The 23,349-nt window shown below is 40.4% G+C and overlaps 1 protein-coding gene across 1 annotated transcript in view; it reads right to left on the bottom strand.

Annotated features, from left to right (window-relative positions):
* Positions 1–6,095: 6,095 nt before the first annotated feature.
* Adam7 (ADAM metallopeptidase domain 7) overlaps positions 6,096–23,349 on the bottom strand; it is a 35,577-nt gene continuing 18,323 nt past the window's right edge. Inside the window, exons 11-23 of the mRNA XM_052734241.1 lie at positions 21,884–22,014; positions 19,952–20,126; positions 18,469–18,558; positions 17,116–17,311; positions 16,619–16,721; positions 15,489–15,675; positions 13,716–13,796; positions 13,038–13,116; positions 12,486–12,591; positions 12,021–12,120; positions 8,947–9,009; positions 7,213–7,269; positions 6,096–6,140 (exon numbers count right to left, since the gene is read on the bottom strand). Of these exons, the coding sequence (XP_052590201.1) occupies positions 6,096–6,140; positions 7,213–7,269; positions 8,947–9,009; positions 12,021–12,120; positions 12,486–12,591; positions 13,038–13,116; positions 13,716–13,796; positions 15,489–15,675; positions 16,619–16,721; positions 17,116–17,311; positions 18,469–18,558; positions 19,952–20,126; positions 21,884–22,014 (1,413 nt within the window). The remainder of the gene's footprint in view (positions 6,141–7,212; positions 7,270–8,946; positions 9,010–12,020; positions 12,121–12,485; positions 12,592–13,037; positions 13,117–13,715; positions 13,797–15,488; positions 15,676–16,618; positions 16,722–17,115; positions 17,312–18,468; positions 18,559–19,951; positions 20,127–21,883; positions 22,015–23,349) is intronic.

Genomic DNA, 23,349 nt, shown 5'->3' with positions numbered 1-23,349 from the left:
ATGTGCTCAGTGGATGTGTTTGTTATCAAGGCAGATATCTGATATCCTTAAGTAAGCAGCTCTGGCTTCTGAATTCACTTATGTAAGATTCTCTAAGACTGTTCTTCCAGTTTCTTCCTAGCTAGCATCCCTGTGTTCCTCTTCTATACCATTTGTCCCTGAAGACCCCTGAAGCCCAAATGTTATCGCTATCTTCTTTTCTTAGCAATCAATATCCATTACACACAGCTTGGGATTACAGATGTCCTGGTGAAAAGCGTTAATGGAGCCTGTCAAGCCACAGCACAGCCATTTCCTCATAGCGCCGGGCTTGAGTCTTCTAAAAGCCTGACCTTCAGTCAGAAAGTGATCAGGAAACTTCAAATAAGACCGAGAATCTGATCAATATTTCTCACTCTTCGACTGTGATTAGCAGAGGGACATCAGTTGTCACCAATAGTCTACCACAAAGTCAGATGCATCACCCAAGTGTCCAGCTTTTCTTCTCATTGACCATTCATTACATATCCTTGGCATGAAGGTGGAAGGGCTCTTCAGGTTTCCATGGCAGCAGGGGGCTCTGCGAACTTGCTGACCTTCGTAAAAAAAAAAAAAAAAGTGTGGACAATACCTAGTAAAAACAAATAAACAAACTTCATCTCCCTTTAGCTTTTAGAAGTCTGGGTTACTGGGGTCTGCTGTGTTAGTGTCAAGAACTGCAGAGCTGAAAGGGAAGCCACTTGCCTTTCTGGTTGGACGTCTCCCTTCAGAGGTGTCAGACTGCCATCTACTTCTTTTGTTGATTTCCGTGTATATCTTCCTGTTGGCCCATAATCTTGGCAATGAAGAAAATAAGAGAGGGGAATTTCACACCAATTTCCATTTCTGAGACCTGAGAGTGAAGTTAGCAAATTTCTTAGTAAGCTTTTTTCAAGGCATCGCTTTGCAAGTCTGATGGTGTCCGTCTGGAGAAAGACTCATTCACCTAAAATGTAGCTAGCTATGTCGCCACCTTGTGTTCCTTCTGTGAACTTCTTTGCCAGAAACGGTTTTCTCTCTTGAGAAGGTAGCTCTCCAATCTCAGTACATCTAAAGTGAGTTTTGAATTCTGTAGTCATTGCCAGGATAGATCGCTTGAGAACATGGGAGAGAGGCCCATAATGACAGGTATGCTCAATACATGTTTGGGATCCCAATGGGGACCACAAAAAGTGGGATTTTGTTGTGCTTTGAGTCATCAAGACTATCTTCATGGATCATTTCTACAGTTCATTTTATAGCACCATAGCTTCATTTCCTGACAAAGCTGACATAAAAATATATTTGAGATTCTTTGGCACCACAGCCTTTGGAATATATCACAGAGTAGACTCTGCCTTATATGTTGAGTGTTTGAAAGGTGACTGACCACTCCTCCTCACAAAACCCTCTGTGACCACATGTTCCCTCAGTGTGCAGTCCCTGATGCGTCTGATTGTGTTTCAACCACTATATTTCATCCAGATTTTCTATGAGTTGTGCATTTCTGTGTCGTTTATTGTAGGCCAGTGATTTGGGCAGTAGTTTTACCTAAACCCTAGGAACCAATGATCTGTATGTAGGCTGCAGAGTATGGTCACTCTTCAGCTGTTTTTCAGTTCTCACTCTATGTTCTAGCTCTGGTTTCAGACCCCACACTGAGGGGTATATGGGTGGATGAGGGGTGGACACTTGGATTCATTATCAGAGCTCCTCTCCAGCCAGTGATCTCAGGGTGCTCCACTCCCGGCCTCACCTGCAACCTATAAGCTCAATTTCAGCAAAGTACATCTCTGTTCTGTTTTTCTGCTACAGGTCTTGACACACCTGCATGTAAATATCTTGCTTTCCTCCTACAGCTCATTGAAGGCCAACTAAAAGCTGTAGGGCTAGAGGTGAAGCTTGACAGTAGAATGTGTGTTTTGCATACACCAAGACCCGCCGAGTTCAATGCCCAGTTGAGAGGGAAAAAATAGCAGTAAACACAGAGACAAAATTAGCTAAAAGATACTGGGACATTGCAAGAAGTCAAGCTCATGATAGAATCAGGAGCTGTAGCTTCCTCTACTGTCTGATACATATGCCTTTTCTAAGGACAAATGGGATATGATTCAGCAGCAGATTAGCTTGGGCAATCTTGGAGAGCTATAGGTAACATCTAAAGGGATTTGCCTATGATAAGGCTCCGGGATTACCTGAAGAAAGCATAGCAGGTTAGAACTCTGATGAGATTGCCTAGTGGGAAGTCATGAAGCTGGAGCATGGGGAAAGGTCAGACATAGTTATAATTAGAGAAAGAAGAAATTTGGGAAACAAATAACCAGAATTTAGTAGTCAATTGAATGTGGAAACCGAGGCAGAAGAAGAAACAATTGTGCTAAACTTTTTAGAAGAGATGTTGGATAGACACTAAAGAAAAACAGAAAAATCAAGAGGGTGATCCTTTTATGAGGGATTTAGATAATACCAAAATGTGTGTACTCTTCACCAACACTTGACATGTTCAGGAGAATCTGATAGTATGGTTTTCCCTTAATTTTGCATGTTAAGTTATTGTCTGGTGTAGTGGGACTGAGGTGACCAGGCTCAGCCTATCCTGAGTTACTGTGCACTCTAGGAAATATCAGCTGGGGTTGTGCCCAAACTGATTGACTCCATTTTATGAATTCAAAGGCTTTACCAGTGTTACCCCATTTTGAGTGTAAGAAAGAGTGAGTCTACATTCTGCTTACAGATGTAATGACCAGCCAGACTAGCACACCAGGAGGCACATTTGTGCCAAGCATGAAGGACACCTGAACATGTATAAGACATTATGATAAACACTGGACCATACACTGATGAATCACACCAGATGGAAGCTCTCCCCTCTTATCTCAGGACATAAAAGGAGTGCCCCAGGACCAAAGCATGACAAGCAAGCTGACTGGTCACTCCGTCACTTGTCATCAACCTCATTCAGGAAAAAATGAGACAGAAAAGGACTCTGGCTTCTGCCCCCAAGCTTGAGTTCAGTTTCTTCTGCCCATGACATTTGGTCCACTTCAAACTGAGCCTTGTGGCCGTCTGTCAGTGCCTGCATTTGACATCTGACCAAACAGCTCTGTACCCATGCTTGGATGAGATCTCCATGGGTAAACTGGGGATGAGGGGTGGGCAGTGGAGGGTAGGGGATAGGGGATGAGAACATAAGGGAATGGGATGGTTGAGCTGGAACAGAGATGGAGTGGGAAAGCAATGAAAGAGATACCATGATAGAGGGAAATATCATGGGGATAGAGAGAAACCCAGTGCTAGGAAAGTTGCCAGGAATCCCCAAGGATAACCCCAGCTTAGACTACTAGAAATAGTGGAGAGGGTGTCTGAACTGAACTGGCTCACCCCAGTGATCAAACCAGTCAATACCCTAACTGTCATCACAGAGCTTCTCTCCAGTAAGTGACTGATGGAAGCAGATGCAGAGATCCACAGCCAAACACTAAGTAGAACCCCAGGAGTCCAGTCAAAGAGAGAGAAGAGGGATTCTATGAGCAAGTGCATCAGGATTATGATGGGGAAACCTGCAGAGACGACCAAACCAAACTAGTGGGAACTCATGAAAGTTGGATCAATGGCTGTGGAGCCTGCATGGGACTGGACTAAATCCTCTGCATAGCAGACAGTTGTGTAGCTTGATCTGCTTGGGGGGCCCCCTGGCGGTAGGATCAGAATCCATCCCTGGTGTATGAGTGGGCTTTTTGGAGCCTGCTACCTATGATGGGACACCTCTTGCAGCCTTGAGGCAGGGGGAAGGGCTTGGATTTGTTTGCCTCTACCTGATGTGCCTCCCCATGGGAGGCCTTGCCTTCTTGTGGGGGGAAGGGAGGGGGTGGGTTGGGAGGGGGAGGCTGGGGGGAGGGAGGAGGGAAGAGGGGGATCTTTGATTGGTATGTAAAATTAATGAAAAAATTTCTTAATAAAAAATAAAATAAAATAAAAGACTTCTCATCTGGCTTCTATGGACTGTTCCTAGACACCTGCATTGGCTCTCCCCTAGGGACTGTTCCTGGACACCTACATCACCTCTCTGCCTCTGTGAGGACAGTACCTCTGTTCTCTGCAGCTTCGTTATACCTTTCTTAGTCGTTCTGTAAAATGTATAGCAGTATATTATTGTGTATGACCTGCAAGTTAATATTAGTAATTATAATAAAATGATAGAACCTGTGACTGTCAATAGCCAGGCCTGCTATCCAGCAAAATCACAGCCAATCAACTAAAGTAGCACTTGAATTTGCTGTTATTCGGTACATTGTGACATGGCAGAAAGATACAAATATGTTTATACTTTTCACACAGCATACTTGGAGCAGGACTTCTCACTGAATAATGGAGTTGCTCTTTTATGCCTCATAGATTTACATATATTTTAGTGTCTTCAGGTGTAAAAACATTACCTGCGGACCATTATTTTTTTTTCTTACAGTGCAGAGATGGCCCCTAGATGTTTTAGTGGTGAGCTCTACCACTGATCTAAGTCAACAGCCCACACATTTTCAAGACCAGGTCTCCCTATGTAGCTGAGACTGCCTTGAGCTCACTACACAGCCTAGGCTGGCTTCAAACTTTCTAGTCCCTTGCCTCTTTCTCTCAGGTGCCAGAATGGCCTTTCTCCTCCCCCTCTTCCTCCTCCTTTCTTTCTCCTCCCCCTCCACTTCCTCCCCTCTTCCTCCACTTCCTCCCCTCTTCCTCCTCTTCTCCCTGACCTGACCCATCTATACTCTCCCTCCTCTCGCCCCCCTCCCATATAAGCTACATCTCCGGTCCAATATTCTCTCTTAAAGAAGCAACTTTGGTTAAATCCATTGATGAGATGCTCTGGAGAGCTGATGTGTGTGACGTGCTGAGTCATGAGGGTTCTTAGGGAATAAACTGCAGCAGCGCAGCAGCAGAAACATCACCAAGGACAGGACACTCTGTTCTTTTCCAGCTTTTATTTCATTGAATCACAAAAATTTCTTTTAGCGTTTGAGATCTTTATTTCAGGATAGGGGAAAAATAGCAATAGCTTCAGTAGGCTTAACAGTTCCCAACAAGTAAACAGAGACTGTGAGCGAGTGCTCCCACCCACAGGTATCTGTATAAGGAAACAACCCCACACAAAACATGAGCCCATGGGTCTTCAGAGATCTGCAGGATGGAAACTGCACACTAAGCACTCATCCGTGTATCCCGGGAGCCTCAGAGACCCAGCATGCACACAACGAGATCGAGGGAACTTTTTAAAATCCCTAACATCTACAGAGCTTCTTATAGAACATTAGAAAGGCAGACCTAGGAAACCAGAGTTTCCTGTACCCCAGGTTGTAGATGGTATGCTATATGACTATTCTGTAGTCAATGGGGCCGATCTTTAGTTCCCTCCACTTTTAGTCAACTAGTATAACTCACTACCCTGACCTTATCTCCCTGGAACTTCTATAGGAGACAATTTCATTTAAACCAGATTTCAATGATGTAGCTTGAAAATCAAAATAGGCACTCTTTTTGTTTGTTTTGATCTATTGTTTTTATTTGTAGTTCTAGGAGTTGATCCTGCAGTGTCCTCCACTCTGCTGTACCACTGAGCTCATCCCTAATGTCTTGACTTGAGCTTTCTTTGCAGCCCACATAGATGCTGAACCTGAGATCATCCTGCCTCAGCCTCCAGGGATCCCAGTCCTAGGTCACCACATCTGACCTGAAAGTAAGCGCCGTTATGACCTTCACAAAGTAACCATTCAATCACTAGCCTTGTTTGTTTCTTATACGTGAGGCTTTAAATGATCACTGTCCAAGTTTTAATTCTTATAAAAGCGACAAGATTAATATTGTGTAAGCAATTGTTAGAGCAGAGAGACTTCCTATTTGGACATTGAATTAAAGCCCATTGGAAAATTCATACACAAATTTTCCAGAGCTTACAGTCAGTGCTATAGGCTGGTGGGTTCTATGACTAAATATTAACAGAAAGAAACTGTTTCTCTTGAACATTTTCTATCCATATAAGGAATATTTGGAAAAACCATCAAAATCTGTTCAGCAGACATCATGGCTGGGGTGATCTGCAGGGAGGCTCTTCACCCCAGTCTTGCACAGCCGTTTTGAATATCCAGTTTCAAGTTCTAAACAGAAGCAGATGGTGAAAAATGAGTTGTTTTCTGTAAAATCTGTAAACATGTGTTTCACTCCCTCTTTTATATCTACAAATTGGGATGAGTTTCATGGATTCTGTTTTACTAATTTAAACTAATTTAAAATTATTTACTTTTGTGTGTGTGTGTGTGTGTGTGTGTGTGTGTGTGAGAGAGAGAGAGAGAGAGAGAGAGAGAGAGAGAGACAGAGAGACAGAGAGAGAGACAGAGAGAGAGACAGAGAGAGAGAGGGAGAGGGAGAGGGAGAGGGAGAGGGAGAGAACATACAGTACAGCTGTGGGGATTAGGGAGCTGGCTCTCTCCTTCCACCATGGGGTCCTGAGACAGAACTCAGGAGGCTGGGTCTTCACAGCAAGCATCTCTCCTGATGAACTTCTCATTGGCCTATTATTCTGTTTTTATGCACCTCCCTTAGAGAGTAGTCATGGTTACTTATGCTCTAAAATGAATGGCCAATCACAAGAGAGATGGTGAAAGAGAAAAGGCAGAAGTTCAGAAATACAGGAAAGAAATCCTTGTTCTGTTTCTTTGATAAAAAATACTTAAAAAATTTTTTTTTCCAGTACAGACATAGTCATTCAAATGGGACAGTGCCCCTCACCCACAGTCATCGGTTGACTTGGTAAGAAAAGTCTTTGATAATGGAGCAATTTAATAAACAGTGTTCCCTTGCCACAGTAACCAGCCCATCATACCCTTTAAAGTATATCACGGAACCCCAAGTCGTGAGTATGGCCGGTAAAATCTAAGCGAAAACTCTCATTTTTGTTATTTCTACAACATCTTGTTAGTCCGACACTGTTGATTTCTAGCTTGGTCCTTCCACATAGCTTAAAAGTCTTAGTGTAAATATGCATTGGAGTGTACTCTACAGAAGTTTCAGAGTGTCTGTGAACACAATTTCAACCATCCTGTCATCTGGTAAGTGCAGACGATAGCTCTAGTCAGTGAATGGGTAGGTAAGGTAACACCTACCAGAATGCTGAAGAATTCCAGCATTTGAATTTTAAATAGGGATATACTCCCTGTCATAGGAACCTACCATGTTATCACCTTGCTTGGGATCTGCAATTCCTCTTGAGTCCTTGCTGATAGATTTCTATAACACATAACATATGCTTTGTCAGGAACTGAACCAGCTATTGTGAGCAGCACACACATACACATGCATGCTTATGGCACTCACACAGGGCAGACTTCTTCTTGTTAGCAGCACACACATACATATGCATGCACATGAGCACACACACACACAGGGCAGAGTGCTTCTTGCTCTATGAAAAACAACAACAACACACCTAAGGAAGTTCATAAATCATTAATGGAAGGGGAGGCTGAAGAATTTCTGCCTAGGGAAGGTCTCGTGAGAAGGCACATAGTTCTAGTAAAGTGTGTGAATCTCTGAGAATATGTAATAGAAGAGACTTTTCAAGCATGTCTACTGAAACCCACTAGAGCCATCTTTGATATGGACCACACAGGTTCTGCAGGGAAGGCAGTTGGAAATTTTCACGCACAGCTCCTGTTAGGCACAATACTAGATCCTTTCTGTGATACTGAAGAACCCCAGACAGAACTACTCTGATCACAGCCTTTTGGTCATCCACTTAGAAAACAGCTGCTTTTCAACTGCATATTTGAGCATCTTGATGTACATATATCTCCTAGCTCCAAGTGTGAGGTACCTTCCTGTGAGACTTTGAAGATGCAGGATTTGGGTCATTCCTGGAGAATCTGTAATAATTCGTTGTTTTCAACATCTTGGTTAACTGAGAGTCCAGAGCCCTGGAGCTAATGAAAGCCTCAGTGAAAACCACCACTGTGTTTCTGTCCCTCAAAACTGGGACCAGGATGGGGGTGATTAATAAGGCATTGATTTGAAAACACAACTTAAATAGCAAAAACAAACTCAATAATTACAGAGACTAATACCAGCTAGACCACTTCTGCACACACCCACCCAAAGGACTCTAAACCCTACCAGGGAGGTTCTGTGACATTCATTGTAATGCTGCACTATTCACAATAAGAAAGTGGAACCAGTCTACGTGTCCTTCAACAGATAAATGAGGGAAGAGAAACAGTCATGTACACAATGGAATTGTATTCAGTCATAGAGAAAAATAAAATCATGAAACTGGAAAGAAGGTGGATGGATCTGGAAATTACTCCAGTAAGTGAATCAACCCACACTCAGAAGGACAAATATGTCTCATGTATCTCTCCTATCTTGACCTTGGTTTTTAATTTTGCATTTGGGTGTGGCTATAGATCACAAAACTAGAAAGAGTACTTGAGATGGGGAAAGTGGGTTTTAAAGAAGGAGGTGGGAGGAAATGGTAATAGAAAACATATGACACAAAAGTAGAAAGGGGACTAGGAGAGGTGAAAGGGTACAAGCTGGGAATTTGGGTGAGAAGCAGAGAAGGAAGACAAACAAAAAACAAAGTGTGTGTGTGAAGAATGTCACACTGAAACCCATAACTATGTATTTTAACTAAAAACAGTTTTTTTAAATCACAGTTAATCAACAAGAGACCAATTATGATTATTGTAAATGAAGTGTGTCCTGGGAGTGCAGGCTCATTTCATTCTCTTCTGCTCAGGCCCACCATGCTAAGCATGTGTTCATACTATAGTGAGTTAGTCATATTTCAGGCCAATATCTGGGTGATGTTACTGGGTCTTTTCAAGGAACTAATAGTAGTTAAGTGACAACCAAATGATTAATGAGATGTACACAAATGGGCACAACCAACCAAGAGAAGGTACACACCAGTGTGATGTAGTGAGGACTTGAAAAGCTGGATGGAAGGCTTTCCAATGACTCTGCAGTACTCTGTTGATGAAAAGATGTTATTAACCTGCTATTAGTACTCAAGGAAGGACCACGTATTCCAAGACCACAGAATGTATTTTCTACCTTGGACATAGACCTAGGTGATGTACAAATAAGAAAAGATGTAGAAACAGTAATCTTCCCTAGATTGCTGTCTTACAAATGAGTATATCTAAGATCTGTTCTATAAAGAACACCCATGGGAGAAGATGGGATTTTTTTAGTATGCTACGGCATGAGTAGCACCAGATGGGTCTGCTAGTCTTCAGATCTCGAAAGTTCTGTCGGCATTCTGAAAGGCCACAGCCACTTACATTTTTATGGACCTGGAAGTTCTTTGAGTGCTCCCAAACTGCCTATGAATATACAGATGTCTTGACTGAGGTGCCCCCTTTTTGATTTATTTTCTGTTAATTCCCCAGGAGACAGTGAAACAACTAGAAGGCAAGGCCCAGCAGAAGCAAGACCTTGGAAGGCACTCCTTTCCAGAAAGAAAAAGTCAGGCATCATTCATCACACACACACACACACACACACACACACACACACACACACACACACACACGTATTATATATATATATATATATTATATATATACCCATATATAAATATATATATGTATGACTAAAGATGTCTTCTCCAAACCACGATTTTGATGAGAATTGGCCTTCCATGTGAAGTTAATACATCAAAAATAATTATTCAAACCATTATTATTCATATAATTCTATGATAAATAATATTAACCCCTCAAGATGAGATTTCAGATCCCACAGCTTCCTGTAAAGTCCATAAAACTCTATCATATTGCTTGCATCATCAATGTTAAGGTGAATTGTTCTGACACTCAACAAATTTCTCTTTGAGTATTCTACTTAACCCAAAATGACAAAAGCCATTAAGGAGCTTGTAATCTTGTTGTGTTATTGAGACAGGGTCTCTTATAGCTGAGGCTGGATTCTCCTGCCTGCGTTTCTCAAGTGATGAGATCACAGGCATGTACAACTGGACCCAACTTAAACTTGCAGCCTTGACAAGTAGCAAATATGTCCCAGCTCTACTTAAACCCTGGGCTGACTTCTCTGACAGTTGCCCCACCCCCACCCTGGGGTTTAGAGAGCTTCGACTTGACTCTTAGCTCACGAAATGCACCTAATTTACACACATTAATTTAAGGAAACTCTAATCAGGAAAGCAACTGCAAAGCTCGCAAGACAGTAGATAATTCACATATAGAGAGCACTAAATACACACCAGACATTTTGCAAAGTATATCAACTTTTTCATTTAAATCCCGGGGGCAACTATGTAAAAATGATACTAGCATCATATATTTTCATGCCAGAAAATTCTCCATGTACAATTAAGATTTGTATTTAACCATCTCAGCATTAACAATGACATAGTAAAAAAGCAGAAACTGTTAAGGAGATGATAAACTATAACATAGTACGAGTAAGATGAATTATTCATGCCTAAATATTCCAGTAGAGTTTAGAAATATTTTTGTTTGTTTTGTTTTGTTTTCCCAGTGGCCTGTGAGCATCATGAGGGTGGGTAGCAGATATTCTGCAAATATTAGACAAAACCCAGAATTTTTGGAAGCAAAGCATCTGGGCAAATGCTTCAAAATATCTGGAACTGTACCATCAGACTTGCATCAAAACCCTCCAAGTTCTGAATCTTAAAATACTGGCCTCATAGGCTGAAGCAATGGCTCGGTGCTTAGAAGCACTTGCTGCTCTTTCAGAGGGCCTGGCTTTGGTTTCTAGAACCCACATGGTCACCCACAACTGTGCATAACTCCAGTTTCAGGGACTTTAATGCCTTCTTCTGGCCTGTACGGCACCAGCACACCCATGGTGCATATACATACCTGCAGGCAAAGCACACTAGGAAAATAAAAACACATCTTTAAAAAAAAAATTATCATTCTATTTTTGTTGATAGTGTATCTAAATCAGTTGACTGATAACAACAACAACAACAACAAATTTTTCTCTCTCTATCCTTTCCTCAAGATTTGGGTCCTAACAGGCACTTTGTTGTTTTGTTAGGGCAATCTTGTCAAGAATGGCATGAGTTACTTATATTAAAACACAAAATGCCTGGCAAGATGTAATGGTGCCACATGGCTACAATTCCATCACTCAGGAGGCTGAGGAAAGAGGGCAGCCTTGAGTTTGAAGCCAGCCTGGGCTGTTTTTCATTTAATGTGGGAGTTCCTTAGAGTTTCTTACTGAAGTTTCAACTGAGCATTTTGTCTAGTCCCTGTTTTATATTTGTAATACAATATTATTTTGAGAACATAGTTTATATATTGTCTAAATTCTTCTGAATTTAATTCAATTTGTTTTATAACTTAGAATATGATTTACAATTGTAACATTTTCCATTAGTACACAAGGTAATATTTTATGTAGTAAGTGCTTTCTGCTCTGAAACAAGTCTTGGTTATTGTACAATATCTGTGTGATTCTGCCTTCCTCCCTGCCCCTCATTTACTTATACAGTGAAAGCTTCACTTGTATAGCACACCTCAGTAAATGGCTTCCAAGTATCTCCCACTTCACTTGGCTTATGGTGAACTCTACATTGAAAACATACACTTGCCAGAGAGACAGGGTCAGTGAGAAGGCTCGGCTTGCTAATGTGCTTAGGCTTACACAACCCTAAGGACTTAAGTTTGATCCCCAAAACCTACTTAAAGGTGAAAGGAAAGAACTGGCTCCAGAAAGTTGTCTTCTGATCTCTCTTTACACAGACAGATGGCAGGCAGGCAGGCAGGCAGATAGACAGACAGGCAGGCGGGTAGGCAGGCAGACACACACACACACACACACACACACACACACACACACACAGAGTCAGGCACACAGGCAGACACATATACACACACCATGTACATATGTATATAGATTAATAATAATAAATTGAACACCTCGATAATAAAAAATACATGGACATACATGTGACAGTTCACTAGCTGTCACAAGTGAAAGTATCTCACATGTAGGGGATGGATGTCTGTCAGAATTGGTTCACTCCTTGTGTGGTGCTCATCAGGAAAGTATCCTTTATTCTCTACTCCCTGCATTTCTCTAGGAGAGCTGTAAAAGGGGAAAACGGAACATTGACCATGCTATTGGAATAGACAAGTGATTACAATTAAACCACACATGATACATTTAAGTATGTGTAGCTTGTACCTTGTAACAATTCAATTACAATAGCTCAGAGAGAAACCAACATTTGTATTGTATGAAAGAGCTGAATAGATTTTCAATATGTAAGGAAATCTGAGAACCATGGAAATAAGTATTTGGACACAAACAGGCATGTAAAAGTTTGATTTGGTATTCTTATCTGGTCTTCAGTACTAGACTCAGACCAACCCACATTGATATGTTATGTGGCCACAAAACTAGTATGTACTTAGTGATGACCTCCTTTGATGCAGAATATGTAGACATACTTTTGAATTTGCTTTATCTTGATGCATTTCTGGTAACGAACTAATAATACGACAAGTCCAACACCAATAATAACCATGACAAGCACAACGACCATGACAGAGACACCTACAACATAAAAACAAATAACACATTTTCAGCTGGACTTTAGGACAGTAGAACTTACAAGCTCACTTCTTCCTGAAAGGACTTTAACTCCCTGTCTTCCCATATGACACAAATTGCCATCTCTATTAACAATTAACAATCCACTCCAAGATTCCAGGATGCTTAAGGAAAGCCATAGTCAGCAAGAAAACTTTGACTTGTTAGCTATGAATCACCTAAAGAAAAGGCATTGTGTTTGGGGTTTCAGAAGTCATAAGTGACAGTTGGCTAGAAGATGCATTAATTCTAAAAGGTCAGTGTAGTAAATTTAGTTTGGGTCTCCAAACATTCAAAAGAATAAGACAGGACCATTAACACCTGTGGAGAAACACAACAAATACATGGCAGATGAGACACAGCTTTCTTGGTGGGAGACTCCGAACATATGTGAGAATTATATTCCTTACTGGTAAGGTTTAAGGTTTCTCCCCAGTCAGCAATTATCGGTCCATCCTCACACTGGCACTCATGTTCGTGGTCATCCACCTGGAAGAGCAGTCAATCATGTATTATTGTTGTGGAGTGGCTGATAAAAGCTTTGTTTTGAAGCTCATTTATATTAATGGTAGTTTTACATCAGGCCCACACATCCATATATACATACCTACAGATATTTAGTACTTGGAAGGGTATCTGATATATATCTTATTAAATTTTAAGCAATAACTGGGCATAGGGATGATCTTCCACCCAGATATAAACCAACAGCATTGAGCAGTGTTGAGCTAAAAACAAATTTAGAATTTGTGTGTTTTTACAAAAGCTTTGAGCTGATGTTGATACTGCTGTAATTTAACTCTAAGTGATATTAGGAAAAATTAAAATTTAAACTTCATGTTTAAGCTTTATATATATGTATATAAATATGTTTCTGAATTATCAATATAGATAATAAATTATTTGCCTGTAACATTGGCAGTGTCTATGTTTAATAATAACTGGGTTGACTCTTTGTACTGATTTTATTGATTATACATAAAATGTAAATAAAGTATATAGCTCTTTAAAAGAATAGGTATAACTCTAACACAGGTTCAAGAGTGAAGATTGCTATGACACTACTTTAAGAGGCAACGAAATCTTACAGCATTGTCATCACACTGGGAGGGGCAGCTGGTTGAATTGTAGACCTTTTCCATTTGAACACATTCGCCATTGCTACAGACCTAGAGAGGAAGTAACCGGCATGAATTAGAGTGATGCAACTTACAAGACACGTGATTTGACAGAATGACAAATGGAGTTATACATTCCCTCTTATGTGGCTTAATTGCAAGTTGGAAGCAGCACTAGGCAGGTTGCTTTTGCATCTACGGCACCCATGTCAATCTCTCTGTGGGGATCATAAGCTCAACTAAGTTATAATACTGAAAAATGTCTTGCTTTGATTTTGCCATCTTTGGGTGTTTAGTCAAAGATAAGTGCAAAGACAGTTTTACAATTCCCCTATGCCAATGGACAGAACAACACCCCCCTCCCCACCCCGATCTCCTTTCCTATTCTTTTATTCTTCCAGTCTCCCACCATTCCTCTCTTCCCTTCTCTTCTCTTGTGCCTCATTTTCTCTTCCTGTTAGTGTTTTATTCTCACCAAGCAGATGGGAACCAAGGAGCCCTGTGTTGTGTTTATGTAGGAATTTCTTTCTTCAAAAGACTTTTCTGTACTCTTGTGTTTTTAAAGAATTATTCATACTAATGAAGATAGTGACTCAACCTGAGTATCCACCAATAGATGGGCAGACAAAAAATGTGCCAAACATACAATGGAGTATAACTCAGCTGCAAAATGAATAACAGTGCGTCATTTGTGGCATCTTGAGTAAGTGTGGGAGGCAAATTATGTGAGATAAGCCAGACACAGGTTGGGAATTTCACATGTGAGACAGATTGGGAATTCTCAATCACACACAAAAGGTACAAACATTGATCTTAAGGAAGCAGAGAACTGGATTGTGGCTTCCAGAGGCTGGTGGGGTGGCCAGGAGAAGGAAAAAGGGGATTCCAGTTAATAGTTTTAAATTTTCAATTAACCAGGAAGAATAATTTCTAGTGGTTCACATAGCAGAGTGATTGTAATTAATAATACTTTCCTGTATATTTTAACATAATTAGAACAAAGGAATTTGGATGTTCTCAACATAAAGGAATGGTAAGCTATTAATGTAGTGTCTATCCTAATTTACTCAAATTTGGTTATTACTCATTCTACATATGTGCTGAAACATTATACTGTACCCAAGAAATATTCATAATAATTAACTATGGGTCATAATAATTGCTAAAATCCGGACTATATAGTAAAAAGCCTTTCCTGTTTTCTCTCTGTAAAAAAAAAAAAAAAAAAAAAAGAGTGTAGCAAATCAAGCCGAAACCAGTGTAGTCACAATGCCCTGCGGGTAGCCAGCACTCTTCCTTTGGATCAAGTGTGCACTGGTTTCCACAACACCAGGATAGCATTTCCATGGCCATGCTCTGTGTAGGACATTCTCAAGTACACTGGTCTGTAGGCCATGGGAATCCAGCCTAATTACCAAAAGTCTAGTACTTAGCCAGTAAATATGACTGAATGAATAAAATAAATGAAGAGAGCTTGCTGACATCAGTAACATTAATTGGAATAGAAGTCATGTACGATTTCATTAAGTGCCTATTTTGAGATACCAATTAAATGTATTTATAACAATTACATATAATTTAGCATAACTACAATTAAGCAAGAATAACATTACCATATTATTGCTATCATCTCCCTCAATAATTTACAGGGAAAGTGGCCATTTTTTCCCGTTTCTCCATCTAGAAGCCCCTCGGGAGCCAGTCCCAGTACCTCGTCATGTTTGAGAGCATCTGTTCTCTTACCATTCCCTCTCCACATTTTGTTCCAGAATTAACCAGGCCAATGTCTCCAGAATTGTGGTATAAAAACATGGTTTTGCATTTCATGGTCACGTTCTGCTTCTGATTCTTAAGGTTATATGTTTTATCCTCTCCCAGGAGTGATGAACGCTGACCTCCAGTACAGAATATCTTTCCACATTTGAGATCTCTGAAGAAAAAGCAGAATGTTCTCAGACTTAGGACCAGGAGCCAAAGCAAAGTGTCAGAGATGAGACAATCAGCCCAGCTGCTTTCCTCTAAACCTCATTTGTTGGCAGATTCAAGGGCCATGGTAGGCTGAGAATGTCCTCAGACCTCTAGAGCCCCAACTGTAAGAACTGACGTAAATAGGTAAGTACGTGAAATAATCACTGAAAGATTTCTCAGTTCTCAAAACTCAATATTCATTAAAGCTCACAAAGAATATTTATTAGTAATTTGGATTAGCATAACTTTGATGGGAACACTAAGAACTGTTCTTCCTCTCTTGATAGTAACTAATTCTAGCAAGCCGGGGGTGTCTAGCAAGAGGGTGTGGGTGGGGGGGTGGGGGGAGATGGAGGGGGGATGTTGCTGCTCTTGCAGCACCCACTGTAAAGTGAGACAGCCACTGAAAGTAAGTAACGGAGAGGGAAGTAAAGGGCACTCCGTTTTCACATGGCGTATGCGGAAACGAAGGTGAACTTGACTGGAGGATTTTGTTGACTGTTCCTTTCTGTCCAATCCCTTTGTTGTCACATGTTAAAGGCCACACAGACCTGGAAGGGAGCTTAACTCATGTAGATCAGTCTCACTTCCAACTTCTTTAGATGCCTTCACTGCTTTCCCTCACCCTTTCATTTTTTTCCCCTTTAAAACATATTTTCCACTGCCCTGGTTTGGTAGCATTCTCTTCCTCCCTGTTTTCCACCCATCTTACTCCTCTTTGTTCTTTCTATTCCAGGACCCCAGCTAATTAACACAGAGGGAAAATTCAGCCAATGAAGCCAGGGGTTTGTGCTCACCACTCTCTTCCTAATTCTCAGTGAAATCAGGTTAACAGTTACCAGAATAGAAGCCCTCATGAGTTCTCAATATACTTTCATGGAGATCTGTTTCCATTGGGCACTTACTTCTCTTCACAGGCAACAAATGTGTTTCCCTTTTTTTTGCAATATCCAAATTGGTTTCCTTTTTTATTCATCTTGTAACAAAGACTGTGACTCTCTTGTGCTCCTGGAGTTCAAAATTACATGATAAAAAAAAACACATGAATACTGAGAATCATAAAGTACTTCATTTCCTAATACAGTTAAGCTTGCCAAATCATACCACAGAATGGTGCAGTAAAAAAGAGTCAAAAATCATTGAGAAATATTCTATTGAGTCAGGAAAGGTTTTTAAGTAGGAATAGAGATATGTAAGAGGCACAGATGCATGCTAGCTCTTATACAGAGTCAATTAATTACATTGTAAGTAAAATCATCAATAGGGGTTGCAGACAAAGAGATGCTAGATGAGACCTTGAATGTACATCACCAATTATATTTTCTCCAATTAAATCCCAAATTCTTAAATAGTAACAGAAATAGCGACTATTGTCTTGATCATTCATCCCCATGACTCTCACCATCATTGAACAGCTTTGAACATTGATCATCTAGAGTGGGACATTGCCCCATAAAGCAGTAGCCTTCTCCATTCTTGCAAGGAAACCCATTGGCCCGGAACTTGTCCTTAGGACACTCAGGGGAGTGGCCAGTACACAGTTCAGAAAAATCACATTCATTTTTCGCTACTCTGCATATGGTCCCTTCTTTCTTAATCTGTTGAAGAGAAACAAATATTGGAATCTTTGATGTGTGAGTTGGTGAAACTGAGTAAATAGGCAGAAAGCTGACTTACTTAATTTATCTGTGAGAGACAGGCTCACAGCTTCCTTCTTCTTGATGTTAAGTATTATTATCATTTGTAGATACCATGACATTTATGTGACTTTAAGAATAAGAAGACAGTGAGGTACTTTTTAAAGCTTTGTTTATTTTATATGTACGAATGTTTTGCCTGCATACATTCATGCCTGGTGCCCACAGAGGCCAGAAGAGAGCACCAGATCCCTGGAGCTAGAGTTACATCTGCCTTGTGGGTACTGGGAACCTAACCTGCATCCTCTGCAAGAGCAGCCAGTGCTTTTAACTCATGAACCTATTCCCCAGACCAAAACTGTGGTTTTGAAATTTGGTATTACAAAAGCATTAGGTAGAGTTGACATGGGCAAAAGTGGTAAAATGGGTAGATGTTTTCATTTACCTTGTATTTTCTTCGTTCTTTGCTCTAATTTATCAATCCAACAAATCTCTACCCATCTAGTGCTTAACACAGAATCTTTGTCACCAACAGATAAAATTTTTACCACATAAACTGTAACAATATCCTGCCTCTCATTGCTCAGGGGAGTGCCCAAAGGTATTCTCTTAAATATATGGAGTTCCTAGGAAGAGTTGAAGATACATAAAATGATTCCTTTCTTTGTGAGTTTGCAATTCAGTGGAGTGAAATAAGCGTAAGTAAATGCCTTGGCACTATCTGAATTTCTGGTCATTTTTTTCTAGCTCCTATCCCTAGGCATTAAGTATCTATGTATACTCTGTTCTCCTTTAGATAAACTGTTGCTGGGATATCAATTTCCCTCCCACTTGAGGTTAAATAGATTGGAACTGATTTACACATGGCTAAGAAAAGTGTTGGTCATGTGATTTCACTCCTAAAAACACCAAGTGATGCTTGCCATCTTCTCTATTACCCAGACTAGAGCACCATCTGTTCAGACATCAGAACATTTCAGATTAAATACTCCTGGGTGTTAACAAGGGACACTCCATTCTGGAATCGGCAATGCAGGGCCCGCCATGGCCAGCTAGTGCTTTGTCGACCACACACCTAAACTGAGAATGCAGAAATCCTTGGGAGCCAGGGGTCTCACCTGACACGATTCGCAGCACTCTCCTTCCACACAAGTGAATCCTGGCTTCAGGACACATCTATGTGCATCACAGCAAGGATTAGTACATTCCTGGCAAGATGAAAATGTAAACATCACAAACGGCCTGGTATATGGCTCCTATTTAATGGTCTAATAACTTGTGCCCCTTCAAGAGCTCCAAAGAAATGTGGGATCCTTGGCTTAGGCATGTGAATCAGATTACTGGTGTAGCCTGTGTTGGGGGCTTCTACTTTGTTGCCTTCTCTCATGCTTCTTCAGTACTTCCCAGTTTATTGGTGGGAAGAGTCCAAAGACAGTGAGTGACCTTCCAGCCCCTGTTATCTGACTCCCAACCCCTGTTGCTTCTTGGTGCTGAAGTATGATGGGAGATACTACAATGTCTAAAGATCTGATCTTACCTCTGGCTCGAGATGCCATGAATTACAACCTGAACTCTCTCACTCTCTCTCTCTCTCTCTCTCTCTCTCTCTCTCTCTCTCTCTCTCTCTCTCTCTCTCTCTCTCCTCAAAGCATTATTATATCATAACAATAAAACAGTCACACCTAGTGAGTGCCCTGCCTTCTTGGACAAAATTAAAACTTCAGAGGCAGTTATCTGTCTACATCTCATCAGTGAAGGCCTCTATACATCAGAACAGAGCTGTGGAATATTCCAAAACATTCCCAGGGCCAGGGGATCCATCCAAAGCCAGCAGCTTTTCTTTCCTTTCGTCTGAGACATTGAAGATCAGTTCTCAAGTTCTCCAGGCAGGCTGGCCCCACCCTCACGACAGTGTCTCTTGATTGGTGCCCCATTACAGCACTTTGAACTGTGCAGTGTCTAGAGCTAACGTGGAAAACGTCTGCAGCGTGCAGGCTCAGAAGGCTGGTGGGAATGTAAAATGAAGCTGCACTAGAGAACTACTCACTTCATATTTTAACACATCCCCAGAGGTTTACACACCCTTGTTCATTCGAGGCGACAGTAGTGGAGGATGAATATTTATTTGATGAGCTTCTAAAAGCAGACTAAGAATTACTTGAAAATTTGCCTCCAAGGCTTTTTCTAAATGCTCTAAACTTCAATAAGTATGTGAAAAAATTTAAGGCCTTTTGTCCCTCTATTAAAAGAGAATTTTCTGTAATTACAACCGCACAGCTATGAAGTAGACAAGCTTCCCAAGGCTCTAAGTAAAACTTGTGGTGTTTTGTAGAATGGCCGCCACCTACTGTCAGACTTAAGGGTATTTCTCACAAAACAAGGCAGTTAACGTATAAGCTAGGCAAACGGAATGCTGCTGGTCTCCAGCAAGGTCATCACATGTGACTTGAGATTTCCTAAGAAGGCTTGAAAGGAGGTTGCCTCAACAGTCTCCAAATGGATAATAAAAACAGCTTCCTAAGGCTTCACTGAGAACATGATCATCTGCTATGATTCCAGCTGAGCACCAACCCTGTTAAGGATGATATCATTTGCAAATACCTGAACTGGTCCACAGTCACACTCTTCTCCTTCATCTACCTTCTTGTTCCCACAAAATGGATAGTCAATTAAGTTAGGAGGAAGTGGATTGTTGAGTATGCATGCTGGTTTCTGATCCTTCAGATATTGCTGGTATTGGGCTTGGCTGCATTTACTGAATTTTATTCCAGGGATGCTAGAGATGAGATGAGGCAAAAATAAAGGATTATCACATGAAGGAAACTATAAAAATTTAATTAGGAGTTGGAAAAGAAATGCAAATGCTAACTGTGAGAGCAGAACCATGGCTCAGCTCCTTGTTACTTATTAGTTGTGTTCCAGAAACACAACTAAGAAATGCCATTTCAGTGAAAAACTGGGGCTTTGTGTCTTCTGACAAATCCTTCCTCAAACCAACAGTTGGTTGTCCGTGCTTCCTGCTTCTATTTACACTCTAATGTGTCCCTCTTATTTAAAAAATATTATTTTTATTTTTATGTTATGGGTGTTTTGTCTGTCTTTCTGTATATCTATGTACCATGTGTGCAGTGTCTGCAAAGGCTAGGAGGGGGTGTTGGATGCCCCGGAACTAGAGCTAAAGATGATTGTAAGTCTTCATGTAGATGCTGGCAATTGAACCCCAATCCTCTGTAATAGCAACAAGTGCTCTTTAACAATTGAGCCATCTCTCCAGCCCCTAATGTGCCCTTTGTAATATAACCACATAGTAATATAATCTGATTTACCATCTCTGAAAGATCATAAACTTCTCGACAAGTCAAGGAGGGCATTATGTTCAGTTCTTTAAAAATAACCATGAGTTAACACAGTACCTGATATGGAGTAGGTCTCTATTATACTTGTGGAACTCAGCTCCTTAATAATATTAGAAACATCCTTATGACTTCTCACTACCTCTCTTTAAGCTAACACTTCATTCCCTCTTTCTTCATTTGGCTTGATCACCTTCAATGATTGAATACAAAGGATTTCTAGAAAGTTGAGTCCATTAATTGAGGTTGGTATGACCTTGAGAATATTATTAGTTTGGTATCAGTTACTGAGTTCTACTCTGTGACCGTCACTGTACTTCAAACTTTAATCATTTTTAAAATATTTGTTTTAAAATTATGTATAATTGTGTGTGTTGATGTGTAGGTATGTCTACAGATACCCACTGAGGCCAGAAGAGGGAATCAGACTCCCTGGAGCTGGAGTTACAAGTGGTTGTGAGCTTCCCAACGTGGCTGCTACTAAACGTAGGTCCTCTGCAAAAGCAGTATGTGCTCTGAGCCACTGAGCCATCTCTCCAGCCCAACACTGTATCATTTAATTAATTAACATCCATTAGAAACCACTGGTATTAACAGACAATGTTCTTACTTTTCCTGCCACAAAGGAGTCCGCAGATGCACAGGACTGAGGCCTGACCACATGATAAGCCACTTACTGGCTTATTGTTGGGCAACCTGTCATTGACATCTACTTGCAAAGAAAAATGAGTTTTCTTCAAAGTAGTCTTACTGGGTACATTAACCACACTTAAAGGTTGACCCTATGCCCAGCAGCAAATGGCCAACAGAAAACAAAGTCAGTGATAGATTTGTAGACTCTTGTCTTACTGACTTTGATTGAGCACTTTTTGTTTTACTGGTCTTTTGTTGGGATATTATGGTTTCTAATTTTGTGTTTTAATGGGTTTGGGGATTTTGTTTTGTTTGTGTGTGTGTGTTTCTTGTGTTTTTCTTTGTTTTGTTTGTTTGTTTTAGTCTGTTTTTTTGCCTGTTTATCTTCTAAAGAGAGAGAGAAAAAAAGGGGGTAGAGTTTTGTGGGTGGGGAGAAAGAGGGAGGAGTTGGGGGAAGGGAAAGTGTGATCAGAATATATTATATGATTTTTTTCAAAATATAAATATATATAAAATAAATTTATTATGTATATTATCAGAGACTCACCTTCCACTACCACCCATCACACATTTTCCCACAGGACAGGTGCATGGAAACTCATCATGTTGCATGCCCAGGCTATGTCCCAACTGATGTGCCATTCTGTTCCCAATTATATTTACATCTGGTAGAAGATCCTGATTGGAAAAAAACAGCCATATGAGATGTCTATAATGGACCCCAAAGTAGTACATAGGTATCACTTTAAATTAGTGGTTGAAAGTGACTCAGTTTCTAAATCTTAGTTAGTTAGTATGGATTTGGGAAGGGATAGACTTCATTATACCTCATCTATACTTCAGTCCATGACTATAATTTATAATGAAATTGGACAAATGACCTTCTATATATCTCTAACTTTGTAACTTTTTGGTGTACAGCATACTCTTATTTGTTGTATTGGCAGAGACTCATTTTTCCAAATAGCTAAAATCCATTAATTAACGTCACTATGTCTGACTGCTGTGTCCTTCCAAAACTTGTGTTTTGAAGCCTTAAGCCACAAGGACTGCAATGTTTAGACCAAGGGGGCAAGTTTCCCAGCAGTGGTAATAATATCCTATCCAAATAGACTCTGGAGAAACTTCTCTCTCTACTCTATCATGGGATACACAATGAGAATGTGTCAATCTTAAGCCATGAGGTAGACCCTTGCCAGTTACAAATGTGTCAGGTCCTTGGAATTCTCAGTTTTTAGAATTGTGAGAAATACATTTCCGTGGCTTATAACCTACTCAGTTTCTGATATTTTGTTACTGAAGTCCATGGGGACTCAAGACAAATGCCCCACCCAATTTTATGAATGGTGTTGGTGTATTCTCTGTACTAGATATTCCAGGGCCTTCTTGTTTTTGATCTGTCCTGCCATATTGAGCAATAATGCTATATAATCTTGTGGGGGGAGTTTCTGTCATGAGAAACCTCTGGAAGTCAGAAATATAAAATCCATGGCAGAATTGGTTGTTGTCTTGCCTCATAGACCTTGTTCATGCTTTAACCTATACATTCATAGAAAATCAAACCCAAAGAGGGGTAGGCCATCGAGAATGATAAAGCTAATAGATCACCTTTAATTTGTTCATTTCATTTTGCTCATATGAAGCTTCAAAGGTTTCTTGGTTTGTCTAAAATATGATAATTGAAATAGTAATAGCTTCATTTGGGGATAAATTGACTTTGTAGGCAGATCTTACGTCATTCAGATACTAAAGGCAAATCTATAGTCATAAAAGTGATTATAAAATAACCAGTTGGTGAGGGTACTTGAATAAATACTACCTATTTTAAGGTTGGCTCCCAATAACACTAAGTTGGGGAAATAAATAGCAAGGAAATAAATACAAACCTTCATGTTTTCAACTATGTCTCCAACAGAGTTACATGGATAGCATTTCCTGGAAGCTGTGAGCCTTGGAGAAAGGTCATATGAGCAAGGAGAGACAACAGTTCATAGGTCCTCTACTTGCTGAACA

Source organism: Peromyscus californicus, unplaced genomic scaffold, assembly GCF_007827085.1.
Source record: "Peromyscus californicus insignis strain IS unplaced genomic scaffold, ASM782708v3 Scaffold_12__1_contigs__length_115047231, whole genome shotgun sequence".
Taxonomy (NCBI): domain Eukaryota; kingdom Metazoa; phylum Chordata; class Mammalia; order Rodentia; family Cricetidae; genus Peromyscus; species Peromyscus californicus.
This window is presented reverse-complemented; position numbering and strand designations above follow the sequence as displayed.